At 37.3% G+C, this 14892-nt stretch overlaps 1 protein-coding gene across 1 annotated transcript in view; it reads left to right on the top strand.

The window, feature by feature from the left end:
- The first annotated feature begins 242 nt into the window (after positions 1–242).
- The window catches only part of LOC121431826 (L-gulono-1,4-lactone dehydrogenase-like), a 37235-nt gene continuing 22585 nt past the window's right edge, over positions 243–14892 (top strand). Inside the window, exon 1 of the mRNA XM_041629580.1 lies at positions 243–657. Coding sequence (XP_041485514.1) covers positions 645–657 — 13 coding nt within the window. The 5' untranslated portion in view covers positions 243–644. The remainder of the gene's footprint in view (positions 658–14892) is intronic.

Below are 14892 nucleotides of genomic sequence, written 5' to 3'. Positions count from 1 at the left end.
TTAATCCCAAAGTTAGTAGTTACATGACTGTCTAAGAATCGCAAATTGATTCGACCAAGGAGAAATTCCCCCAAATTGGCGGAAAACTGCGGGGCTAGGAAAGGATCATTCTCATCGCTACAACTATTCTATTGGTCAACACATACAAAGAGGAACAAAGACTCACCGACTGTGTGCGCATGCGTACAATGTGCGATACAGTCATCAAAAGTTCTGTCTCCCTCTCGTTCTCCTCTCCAGGTTTTTTCCCATGCACAACCCCTCTCATACCACGAGCGGTGCGAGATACGCAACGGACACACATAAAAACGGTAGCTCGCATCAAATAAAGTTGTGGGTACTTTCGAAACGATTAGCAGAAGAAGATTGTAATATCGACGGTGAAGTACTGGCTTAGGATGCTACTATACGACACTCATTCCGTAATCTCTTATGGGACTATACACACAATCGTCACCATCTTGACTTCGTAACAGGGTGATTAAACAACAAAACACGAGTTTACTCTCCTACTATTCATTGCATCGTGGTGAACTTGAACATTTTTTCCGTGAATGTTTTACAGCCCCATTCAAGCGCCCATGTTGGAACTTTACTGATTTTTTTTTTCGTGTTTCGGTGTTTGGAATATTAATCGATCGAGGATGGAGTCGCTGGGTAAGTTGGAATGAGTTTGACAGACATTCGTAGCACCATTGATGATGGATGGGCTGTGGGATAAGGGACTGGGTTTGTGGTCGACCTTTTTGTTCTCTGTAATTGTTTCAGTTTTGTTCCAGTCAGAATTGGTGATTAGACATGTTAGAAGTTGAACAATGATAAATCCATTTCATTTGCTTCCGAAATATTCCCCGGAAATATTATATATGATTTTACATGGACCACATATTCAGGACTAGTAATAATTCAGTCACTGTCATAAATAATTTATTACGAGTCCATCTGAAGAAAAATTCAGTAATTACTTTACATTGGAGTATAAAAGACTACCATTTTATTGCCTATCTTTACACCATTGATGGTAATATGGGCTTTATATACTTATTACTTATACTAGATTGTCATGATGATTATTATGATGATGATCTTGATCATGACTAGTCGTTGTTACCATCATCGGTATTATCATAATAGTTGCCTTTGGCATTACTCCTCCTGTGGTCTATTTAGCACTATGTGTTTATTGGGTATCGCCACGAAAAAGAGAGAAAATAGCCAAAATAGAAATTACAAACTCATTAATGCAAGTGGATGCATTATATTGTTTTGTCTTTTTAAAGAAAAACACGTTTTTCCTACAATGAAAAAAATCATTGGGCCCGTTCTTCCTCTCTTCCTGTATGGTAACACAGTAAAAGTAAGTGATAAGGCGTTAGTGTTTACTATTGCACGTTACCATGTGAATTAGGGTATTTCCGCTTTGTTTGAAACGTCAATTGACAATCACTATTGCCCTTTCTTTTTATCAATGAACGAGTCGATACCCGGTTTTCCCACGTTATAAAGTAACATATCCCAGTTAGCCGAATAGAGCTTGAATTAATGCGGCGCCGATGCCCTTTGGTATTATTTTAGTTATCTAGGAGGAAAAAATGGTCTTGCTATACTTATTTTAGAAGTCCATAGATATAGGCCTACAGAGCAGAACGCTGTTAAAAATTTTAAACAATGATGTTTACTTTATGTTACTATGCAGTATTTGTTTGACAGTTCAAACATCATGCTTTAATAATCTATTGAAGATTGAATATCAAAATCAAACTTTGTTTGAGATTTTCAACAGTTGTTTAACCTGCTGTACTGTAACATGTCTATAAACATTTCAAACATTTACCGTTTACATTAATGGCCTATTGCACTAAAATGTGTTTTTAAACATCTCTCTTCTTCCAGTTTTTGTGCACGGTTTTAAAAAAAGTGGGGATTGGGGGCTCCCCCCCCGATTCCTCGACCCGTGTCTTTAATAATCTGGGTAAAACTATATTTTAATCGTCGAAAGTTCGAAACATCCTCCAGAAATCTCTCTTAAAATGACGACTGTCCACTTATTTAAACTCGATCGAGGTACGTTCATCCCGTAGGATCTATAAGGATGTTGTATTGCAAACAGGACCTGGCTCGAGTTCAGCTCAAAATGAAGTTATTAATAATTTCCAAGGTCTGTATGACGAGCGTGAATTGGCAAGTTTGGGTTTGACGAGCTTACTTCGGTTGTATAAGGATATACCTGTCCAATTTGTGCACATCTGTTTCCCCAGAACCCCCCCCCCCCCTCTCTCTCCCTCTCTTTTACAACCTCCTAAACTTTACATTATTCTTATATCTTACCTTCAAATTTTCAGATTGTATTCAATAAGCAGTGTTAAAATATCATTTCCAAATTTACCCAAATGTATATATTGGCATTTGGCAACGACATTGGTCGTTTCCCGAAACCTCCGACACCTATTTTTTTTCGTACAACGTTCTAAGTAATTAGCATTATGATATTACGGCTACTTTTTAATTGTAACGATATGCCTTATGAGTTTATACCTTATATACGAAGTCGACATACCTGATGTTGGAAACTAAATGTCCACATCTGATAATTTCTGTTCCGATTTTATATTGAAATGGGGGTACATAATGTTTATAAAAGCTCATGTGAAGCATTTCACTCACATTGGCGGGATTACTCGCCATATCTCGAGGTATCGACGTATGGAAAGCAAAGCAATAGTGAGTTGGGGGTTCACGGAACGATCGGGATATCTTGAAAACTGGAAGATATCCCAAGATGTGATTATGTCACGCCTACTGCCCTCAACTTGACATTAACATGAGCATTGTTCTTTTCCTGACAATCCATTGTTCAACTACACTTGGAATCAGGTTGCGGCAGGAGATGTATACCTCTATAGTTAGGGTCGAAACATTTTTCACCCGCTCTGCCACACGCGATTTCAAAATAATTCGCTGAGATCCAGAGCTTTCGACTGTCAACATGGCCAAGTAAAAGCCAGGTCTCGGGAATGTCCCAAAGATTCATGGCGCAGAAGTGCATGGTTAAAATATATTTATTTTCTTCCACACACGTGTGTTTATTTAACGCACATCAATGTGCGCATTCCTTTATTTCAACGCCCTTGACATTGTATCCAAGACCGGGATCCAAGATTGATGTCAAAAAGTCTATTCCTGAGACTCTTCAAAATCTGAAACTTAATCAAATATGAATAGTGGTGAGAGTGACTAGTTTTTTCAGAGCACTTGATTGCCAGAATTACTCATTTATGCATTTACTCCTTATTCACGATGCATCGCCATCAAATTTTCGGGACAGGCGGTCGGGGGCACATCACTGGATCCCCCTTCCCCTTCTTTTCCCCGAAGCATAGCGATTAGTTTTAATTATGATAATAAGATGGTTTGTCTGAAGAGAACGCGCATTTATATCGCGTAGACTGGACAAATCATCGCTCAATTCAGAAGCAATCATCCTCCAATAACTCTCCAAAAGTTTGAATAGTTCGTCCGATGAGTAATAATGTTTCCCATATAGTGAAACATGAACATGGTGAAATTGGCAAAGACATTAGACCTGTCTGTTTTGATGTAGGATCGTCTCATGCTTGCACATTTTCTAATGCACCGTCAATTATTTACAAAGATCACATTTTCTATGCATCCACCGAATTTGTGTCCCTTGTGGACAAAAAATCGAGATTGATATTGGCAGATTTGATGGAAGAATCATCTGGTTTGCATTGGGGGTCAGTCTTGACAGAAATAAGTGACATTTCAAATTCCCAGACAATAAAAGAATAAATCATATCCCATCCGCAGTGTCAAGGTTAGGAAGAATGACTGCGAAACTCGTCATTTTCTAATTTCATGTCATGGATATGACAAAAGCATATCACTCTTGCTGGCTGAGGCGTCACAACCTCGTATCTCAAAATAGTCTAATGTTCACAATGCGCATTTTGTGATTGATTTCCTGACAAGTTTCGTTTGATGTTCGATAGCAAATCATTCTGCAGACTTCGAGAGAGTGAAAATGAATGATTACCACCATATTCTCTCAATAATAACGGATATTTTTAGTCAATCCTTTGACATTATCTTTTCACGTGGTATCGTAAATTTATGTTTCAAATAAAGAGCTTGGTTTTGAACAAGACATCGATTGGTTGATTGATTGATTGATTGATTGATCGATCGATCGATGATTTAGTGATTAAATAAAAGTATGTAGTTTCTCAATTTTGCGATATGAATGTTGTCCATCCCTGACCATGCTGACATCGGGCCGTCACGCGTAGCCGATGAGATCTCTGCACTGGTATTACTGCTTTGGTCCCTCGGCTATGTCGGCTGGCTCAGGATTCAGTGTAGCCAAAACTAACGAACGGTGCAGGTTTTTGTATTGAAATATCATTCCTGGGTCCGTTCTTCTCTAAACGTATCGTTCTTTTATTTCTAATTCGTATGAGGTCAATAAAGAATCAAATAACATTTTTTATGGATCGAACGTAAGCAGACTTAAAAGTTGAAACTAAGCTTTATACCAATCATTTTTCACGGCAGGGCATACATATACTAGTGGAGGGGGAATCTGGCCCCCAAAGTTCCACGACCAAGAAAACGGAAGGAGAAAATGAAAGAAAAGGGAAGAAGAGTAGTGAGATTTTATGTTATTAGTTGAATATTATTTCAAAAATCTGTCACAAAATTATATTTTCATTTGAAAAAGGCCAAAAATGTTCGCTCGTTCGCCACTATTTAGAAAAACATCATGTTGTACCCCCTCAAAGTTCTGGGCTCACTGTGCAACTGCGTAAGTAGGCCTCAATCAACTTTCTAAATAATAATAATTAAGGAGACAAACATTATGATTCACATACTCGTCGATATAATTCATCCACATTATCTAATCAATTTGTACACCTAAATATCTGCACATTTCCAACCACGCATGTACTGATAAACCTGATAAATGTTTATGTGGGCGAGCTTGACCATTGTCTGGGTGGGTTTTTTAATAGTAGCAAGTAATATTCACTCTGTCTGGTTAGATGATAATGTACAGACATACACAAACAAGCAAATAACAGACCGATCACAATTATTACGTTGATTTGAATGACATACTATCGATCGTTTTTGAATGATTTCCATTGGTATGACTGTGCTATAGTGAGTCACGTCACTGATGCAATATGCCCCTGAACTCGCATGGGGGAATCGCTTTTGCAGATGAACTCCTGTTAAAATCCAATTCGTATGATGTATATCATTCAGTCAATAAGTGTTATATATACAACGTAGTTTCGCGTAGATTGTAATTTCCACAATTAGAGAAAATCAACTGGCTTATATACATTACATTGCATCCGTTTATTGGCAAAACCTATTTATTAGGTAACTAGGCCTACATCTAAAGAACGATATTTCTAATTCGCGTCTTCTCTGTGCAAGCTTTTTACTCCGATTGTAAGAAAGATTATGAGAAAACATTAATAATGACTACTATAACAGAAATTGTGGTGATGCGATGATGATGATCTTAAAAGTAATAGTGGAAATAATAACAATAACAATATTATACAACTTCTACCACTACTATAAACGGATGATTATGATGATGATGATGATAATGATAATAATGATTATAATTATATTAATGATGATAATCAAAATGATAGTCGCAATAACAAAAAACGATAATATCAAATATGACGAAAACAAAGATTTCTCCTACGCCATTTTCGTCATATTCATATCATTTTCATAATTATCGTCTAGGAAGTTTTAATTCTGTTTTGTTTCCTAATGCCTTCATTTTTAAGGACTAGATTAAGGTATATTGAAGTTGACTATCATGACTATGAAATTATATATATGCCTTCATTTAATTTTCCCAATAGTTCTCCCATTAAACTATTATCCAAAGATTTCTTTTTCAAAATAGTCATATGTACATCCAAGGAAATTCTGAATACACGTATATATCTTTTTTTTATAATTATGTCAGCAACATACAATTTTGACCAACATGACGCAGTACAAAGCTACATTGTAATACTATTGACATATTATATGTAATTTATTTTCTTCTTAAGGGCCTTTACCTTTCCCTTTTTCGTTTTAGTGGTTAATAAATATGTAAAATTGACAACATAGTTTAGAGTTCTGATCTGTGATCTTTGGGGTTTACAAGTATTATTTTATGTGATTTAGTTGTATTTGTCGAAATAATTGTTACATTATATAAAACTGTTTATACAGATAATGAAATAAATGTTAGTGAATTAAGATAGAAATGAAAAAAAATATGGAGTTTGGTTTGGGCAAGATTAGCTGGAAAGTGCATTGATAATTGGACATTTTTACCGCAACAAATTCTTTTATATTACATCACGCAAATAGAAAGAAAACAGTGTGTATGAAAAGTACAACGCCAAGTTGAAAAATGGAAGCCAGAGAGAAAAAAAGTGCAATCTATTCCCAAGGCGTTGAGTATTATTATATATAGGAAAGGAAACATTACAAAGGAATTATCTCATTATTATGAAAGTTGCTCCGCGCGACCAAATCCTACTTTCACACCGGAATAATATTAATTTACCCTATAGCAATTTTTCGCGCCAGCCCAAATCAGGCGCAAATTATGCCATTGCAAATCGCTTCGTCACCGTTGCTTTTGGGGGCTAAACTTTTCCATATCCTAGTGCACATGGTTTAGACTATTTGGACATCGAGGGATACCTTTCACGTGTGTTGTATACGCGGCGATCCGGGGGTTGGGGAGGGGGTCGAGGACCTACGTGCCCCCCCCTCGAATTTTGTACTGCAGCTTACACGGGAGAGGGCGTCCCCCCACACCCGAAGAAATTTCACAAAATCGCCTCGGATGAATGTTAATATCATATCAGTTGAAGTTATTGCATACCATTATGACCATGAGAAAAGTGGGATACGTGTCTTCACCTATATTCCGTTCCAAATCCAGCCCAGTTCCGCCCTAACACCGCTGTACTTTTCTCGTACACTCCGAAGCTGTTTCTGTGATGACAGACTCAAATACCGAGATACTTCAGCCCTGAAATAGACGTAAACGGAAAATTTGTATTTTAGTTTTCTCAAGGAGCTCCTTGCTTTGCTGTACTTGCGTGAATATATCCGCCACCTAGCTGTGCAAGACACGTTCATACCCCCACCTGCCTAATTAAAACACAAGACAAGCTGATATAACAAAACATCAATTGTATTTCGAGTTTGCGTCATTATGACGACAACTTAATAAGAAAAAAAGTAGAAGAAGTAGATGGAAAATCACTTAATCCGCTTCTTACACCCTGTAAAAACAAAGAGTAAAAATTGCCCAATATTGGGTAGAAAGGGAACATTTCGTCAGAATTTGCGTACGCATGATATTTTTTATTATCAGTTCCTTGTGTTTTCATTTTGATCTATCTTTGCTTTTAAGATTGATTTAAAATATGCAAAGATCGAACATAATTTCTGAGGCATTTAGGAATAGATATTTAGAAGGTAAACTGGATGAAAAGGGCCAATTCCGATCTTGTTTATTCTTTTGAAAGAGCAACGGTGCATCTATTTAACGATTAGACGGAATCTTTTCCGGTCAAACAACGGAAGTTCTATTCAGGGTGAAGGATAAATTGAAATTAATTAATCGAACATGAGTGAGGGGGAGAAAAGGAAATAGACGGACAGCAAAAAAAAAATGGCTTAGATTAGAAGATCGAATCCCGCGATCAATATGGGAAACGTTTACTTTAAGGACAAATGTTTGAGTATCCGTATGAGAGCACATACGATCGTTGCTTACGATGTAAAATTGATCAATTGTAAGTATTAAAAAATATTTAATTTGTATTTTGTAATGCTCTTCAAAATCGTCGAGGGTGATATCCGATATAACTTTCATGACTTTCAAATAGAATTTTGGTGTTGGGAACTCGGGTGTCAATATGCAGGGTGTTTTCCTGTTTTTCTTCACTGTGTTTGTTTTTGTTTTATTTTGTGAGTGTGGGGCTGATATAGAACACGGATTTGATCCCAGTATTTTGGTCATTTGTTAGCGGTAGGTAAAACAACGAAACATTTTGCAAGAGTATAAAAATCCAATTAGGGCGAGCTTTCCGTCGTAATGCCCCCAATCCCTAACGGATCGCAACCCCCGGAGCTCTGGGTGAGATGAGCCCTTGCTAACACCCATTGAGTCATCGCATTACCGAAAGGTGTAAACATAGCTTTAGAAAATCTCTTTCTTTTATAGATATTTTTTTCCTTGAGTAAAGAAGCTTAGCCGCAAAAGGAAGTTACACCGTCTTTAATATTCTTACTCTCAAAGTCAAATAGCATGATAAGTTAACCACTGTTTTGGTAACGAAATCATTTCTAAGATGATTTTATTTGTATGTCGTTACGTTAGTGTGTATGAACGATGCCTGAGATGGAGCGAACGATATCTGCGGTTGGTTAAAATCTTGACTGACATTATTCAATTAGCAAAAAATAAAGTCAGTATGTAGTAGGATTTTATTTTGAAACCGTAATTACCGATAATTGAAATAAAAAACACTTAAACCAGCAACCATTAGCCCTAAATGTATATATATATATATATGTGGAATATACGAAATACGAATTAATATATGCATGAGTTGCGAAAACTCATATTATTAATATCAAAACCTTGCTGAAAGTAATTTCATTTTCAAGGCGAAACCGTTAACGATGGCCTGTAGGAATTACGAGTATATTTAGTGTTTTTTTTATCAGTGATAATACTGTAATCATTTTTATCATTATTATTTATCGAATTATCATTTTCTATTCATTAAGTTTTATCTTTGGATTATTTATTTTATTCATTGATCTATTTATTTATCCACTCATATATTTTATTAGTTACTTGTCTATTTACTTATATATTTATTTCCATTTTCAATAATTAACTTATACATATTTTTCTCTTTTTTGGGAGCACGATCACTCCACCAGTAATTTTTGCTGATTGCTGATATATGCAACCCTTTAACCTGTCAAAATGCGAATTATCCAATTTTCCACTACTTGTTCGCGACACCGCAAAACCACCCCTCAGAAGTCAAAATCACACAACCAGTAAGTCTGTATGTCTTTCAGATGATGTATGTGGCCAACCAGACCGTGTTTTGGGTATATCACAACGATTATATTCAAACAAAAGACGAATACCAATAAGTCAATGAATCGTTGCATTGTTCTCTTTCTTGTCCCTATTGTTAATCGGTTTGGCCAGTCCAGTCAATACCGTCGCATTGTCATATTTCGGAAGTCTTTAGGATTACCGATTTTGTTCTTATTGATGAGCGATGACTTATGAGAGATACTCGTGTCTTTTGGGAGGAACACACTCGATTTCTCCCAATACATAAGACAACTCCTTCACACTGAAATGATCTCATTGTTAGCTCTTCTTTCATTCTATTGTATTCATCTATTCCCTCTTGTTCTCAAGTGGATGAAAGCTTCCGAATAGAAAGCAGAGTAGGAGGTCGATTTGTAAGACTTTTGTGAAGACAGTTAACGGTCCTGTGCGGTTGCTGGTACCCCCATCTATGCAATGATCAACCAATGTTATGAAAATCAGACTTTGCTTACTGAGTAATTTCTGTGTCGAAAACACTATAAAATGGTTACATGACATATTCTTCGAGTTGCTATACTCTCTAAGATATCGATTGAATAATAATAATAGATATGATTTGTAATTCCTCACGTCATTCATGTGAAAAGAGGGTTTAACGTTTTCCGAAATTTTCCCCCAACTTTTTATCTTCAGAGAACACTAATTTCAAGTTCATATTTCGCTATTAAAATAAGTGACACGTCAGAGGAAGTTAACATGTACGTACATAATGCAGTATCCATTAATTCCTTTTAAGGAGAGAGAGAGACAGACTAAGAGCAACATTTATGTTACCAAGGTAATGTCTGTACATACACTCAAAATCGGTGGCGTCATGCGATAGACACAGGCTCTATGGTCACGTGACCAGTTACATACTCCAATCAGAACCTTCGCAAGGCCTTATTGTTTCATGCAATGTCACGATAACGGCCTGATTAAGCCTTGATATCAATCACGGTCCTGGTTGCAAACAGAGTAGGGTACATATTTGACTTGTTTAGTATCATATGAAGACCTTAATTAATGACTACGAGAAGTATTCGCAAGCTCATGGCTGTCATTTCGTCTTTCGACTCGTGTGATGATATCATTTCTCTGCGCCATCCCAGTTAAATCAGAAACTTTTTTGCAATAGCTGTATACATATCGCTAAGTGTATTGTGCTCAACATTTCCATTTTTCTAAGGTAGGGGTCTAGTGGTTTTCTCGTAGTCTTGAGAAAATACGACGGCAATGGAAACATTCTTCTGTGTCTTCTCGTCTGAGTCACGATCTAATGTGAAATCTCGGCCTCAAATCCTGATTAATGCCAGTCCGGAGTGCTACCTATTCCTATTGTCTTCCACCCAGCCGCTCTTGCCCCCAACAATTAATAGGTGGTCCCACATATTTAATCCGGTGTTCCGATGAGACGGTTTGGATTATACAGGCTTAAAGCTCGGCAAAGGAGAGGAAGATTAACATGTCCAGACCGCCCCACTGAAGTAGTTTTTTCAAGGATCGGTAAAGATGATAGACAGTGATTAGACGGTGATGATACATTAATAAAGCTTCAACAATCATTAACACATTTAACTCTTGCAGAGCAGGGGGAAGGTGTTAGGAGCACGGATAGCGAAGCCAGGTATAAGTTTCGTTTTGTCGGGAACCCTAATCTCAGAGAGGGGGGGGGGGGGGGGGAGAAAGGGAGTGATAATGATGATCTTACTAAATTGAAATGCTAGGAGGCGAGCGTTTTATCAGTTCCGAATTAATCTCAAGTTCTCAACACATCTTTACTTCTGCATTTCTTTTTCCTTTACTGTATTCTTTTATCTTTCATAAGTTGGAATAAGATCCTGTTCGTGATTTGCGCCGTTTTTACACATACAAATCATTGCCAATGGTTCCGCGAACCGAGGACGTCCTCGGTGTGCTGTGTGTTCGAATACAAAATTATTTGTCACCGTTTCAATACACCATGGATACGTGGACGCACTCACACACACACACATCATATAAACCCACACATGTTATATCATATCGCAGCATATTGAAATAAATTTTATAACTGCCCCCTAGGCTATACATCGAGATGGGGGATCTATAAAGATGTCGGAAAATTTCAATGGTATTGGCGCCTTCCTTGAACTAAGAATTCTCCTGATTTCAGATCGCTATGATTCATTTTCTACAGGACCAGGCGGAAACCCTTGCTCATTTTTTTTCTCTCATTTATGTCTTAAAATTCGTTGACCTTCAGTCTTACTAATTTGCGCAAGCCTGTATTGGTTCTGCAGTTTCAAAAGTATCGACAGTAGTTATATAAGTCCTTGAAACTTTACAGGATGATGGAGCCGGTCATCATTAATGTAGATTTATGTCTCTCATCAATTGTCGTTTATCAGTTTGGTCTCGGCGTCAAATGGAACAAAAATAATTATCATTAAAAGTGACGCAAAAAAATAAACGGGCTTTCATAAACCCCTTCCCCCTTAGATATCACAATTACATGTATATTTATTTTAATTTCACAAATCCCTTTTTTTTTGTATGATGCGACGAGTTTGGACATTTCTAAAGAATGTTATGTTATATGGGAGGCGATTGAATTGGGATAAAACATGTGGGAAGATTTGGTGATATTAAGCACATTTTCGAGGCCATTCCATTGAATGAGTCGTGAATTTCGGATTTTGTCGAATCAATTTATCATTGTAATAAAAAAGAAATTGATTGGGTTTGTCACTTTTAGCAATCAAGTATCACACATTTTATTCAACATATTGATCAACAATGACAGTATCTGAATAGAGACAGGATTTATGATGAAAATGGATTTAAAAAGAAAGATCTTTTACACAAAACATATTAGGATATGACAGGAAATAAGCATATACCTCGACTTGTTGACTTTTTCACCCTATGGTTTTGTGCTCTTATAGAACACCATACTTTATTTAGCCTCGAAAAAGTCTTACTCTTAAGCACCGTATGAATCAAATCAATTGAATATTGTTATTCCACATATCTTCTTCTGTCTATTATCTATATTTCTTCGTTATTTATTCATTTATTTATTGCAATCCTGCTTGCTTTCTTTTCGTCATTATTATGGTTAATAATACGCCCTAAAGGAGGAAGAGGGGTGAATATGGTAACATAGGAGAAGAAGGGAGATGCAGATAGAGTGAGAGAGAAAATGAGAGGGAGAGAAAGGTATAAAAGGGTAGGTTGAGATTCTATATTGGGGTTAAGTGATGCCTCTTGAACAATTAACTTTGCAACCCTTTCGACGCCTTTGACCAAATAATGTTATCCCGATTTTATGGAAGGACACAGCTTAGGGTTTTCTTCCAATGCATGGCAGGGAATTGTTAGTACATAAGGGTAAGAACTCGTATCCCTTGCTGAAAGAAAACGAAAAAAGTTTGAGAAGGGGTGAGATGAGTACCCCTCATGACATGTATTTATGTAGGATCATAAGCTGATCTACGATTTAGAGTAAACTGTGTCTTTGCCTTTACATCGATGATAGCTTCTGATCACCTAGAGGTGTCAGCGAAGACAGTTTGATTTTCATCCTGGAATGGATTCGTTTCACAATCGGCGAGGAATGATACACCTTTCATGCCTCAGCTCCTTCATGTCCTTTCCCCCAGTCAAGAAGTCGGATTAGTGAATGGATAATACGATTGTGATCATTCGCTTTAACTTCGGTAAATCGTTACGGAGTTTCAACCACTGTTGAGGGGTAATCTCCCATGTCCCGATAGATTAACTTCGTCAGGTTGGTCTGGGGATAAGAATGAAAAGAAAAGGGGGTAAAACTTGTTAAATGCTCGGCTGATCAGTATGGAGTTATCACGCTCTATTCAATGCCGGTGCTGGGAAAGTGAAAGTATTATAGAAAAGAATTAACATGGAACTGTAAATAGACAGAAAGAGAGAGAGAGAGATAGAGAAAGGGGCAGGGGGCGCCATGACACATTGATGGTGATGATGAAACGAGTAAGACTCAAAGGTGTGTAGTCGATTGGAAAATGAAAAATTGTTTTGAAAATTTCAAGAGTTAGATTTTAAACGACTTTTAATTCAGTAGAGGTAAGAGAGGCATATACAGACTTGACAGAGGAGGGGGGGTTCAGATATATTACTATTATTATCACGTTCTTGTATCAACATCCTCTCCAAGTTTGAACATAAACCTCAGAACAGTGTCGGTTAAACCAGGGAGTTGGAAGGGATCTCCACAGTTATACTGACAGATCCTCACGGACTCGTGCACTTCAAAATAAAACTTTGAAGAAAAATTACAATTCATATTTAATTCCAAATGGTGCCAATAGACGATGAGTAATCATGGCCATTATTCTACACACACCCTTTATAAATGTACGTTACGTAACACTACGGATGTACCCACTTTGACTTCAGAACCGGTTTCCAGAACTCGACCTCTTCTGTTATCCGGATACAACATCACGTTGGCTTGCTACCTCCTCGTTATCTGAGCATGGTGAAATCTTTCTCCAGGATCTGAATTAGGAAATGGTAAAGATTTTAAGAGGAAAGTATTCATAGAAACTGGTATCCACGTTGACTGGAAAATTCGATCCTATGTCTATGGATTTCAAGCCGGATCCCCGGATGGTATCCGCTGTTCCAGGTAATCATGATGACAATTGGGTCGCTAGGATACAGCAGCATTAACAAAGATGAGAAAATCGGGGTCCTATATCAAAATAAATCAAACCTGTAATTTTGCTTTTTATTTATTTTCAATTTTATTGCTTCAAAGTGATCAGATAATCATGAAAACCCAATAATTCCTTTTAAGATCAAATACAAAGCAAACCTACTCAACTTTCCAATAAAATCAAATTTAGTTCTTCTGATTACGCCTATTCGTTGTTACTTAATTTTATAGAGTCTACTAATAAACACCTATGCTTTCTGTGTGCATTATTCTATCACTGCATGAAAAACTTTATGAACTGGAAAAGAAATCTTTATATAAAAAGTGGGACAGATCATATGATATCATTTCAGCTCTGAATAAAGTATTCGCTTTGACCGAATTCCTCGCCAGCGATTGTGCGGGGGTTTACTCATATCCATCATCCATTTTTGACAATCTATTTATTTTTCTTTGATCAGGGCTAAAATCCCCGTAGCCCCCAAAACATAACAAAATATGTCTATTGAACTTGAGATTTTTAGCTCAGCATCACCTGTCGCGCTCCGCATCAACAGCCTTGGCCTTGGCAAAGGAAAATGAAATCGGGGTTCTTATATCAGCCGATAATCTCTTCACATCTAAGGGAGAAGAAGAAAAATGTATCCTTTGCCCGAGGGAGTCGGACAGCATCGAAGGTGTTGTGTGATGTCAGACGACACGACGTGTAAACATACTGGAAGTAGGAAAGAGGGAAGAGTTTGCGTTTCGTTGCGCGCTGGAGTGAAAGGTTGCAAAAGTGATGACAAAATTTATTCCGTGGTACACGTATGCAGCATGCAGAATGACTTTGAAATAATTGCTTTTGTAACATTAGTGTCGTCGCCATTATATCTTATTGGCCCCCCTCTTTTTGTCTTCTTAATCATATGGGAAATAATAGGGATGTATCAGTGTTGGTCTTATTGTGGAGTGGGGCGCTTTGTTTTTGGGTGTTTTTTGTGGGCGGTGGGGACGGGGGGAGGGGTCAATCTCCCAATAGAGA

This window comes from Lytechinus variegatus, chromosome 18, assembly GCF_018143015.1.
Source record: "Lytechinus variegatus isolate NC3 chromosome 18, Lvar_3.0, whole genome shotgun sequence".
NCBI classification, from domain to species: Eukaryota; Metazoa; Echinodermata; class Echinoidea; order Temnopleuroida; family Toxopneustidae; genus Lytechinus; species Lytechinus variegatus.
This window is presented reverse-complemented; position numbering and strand designations above follow the sequence as displayed.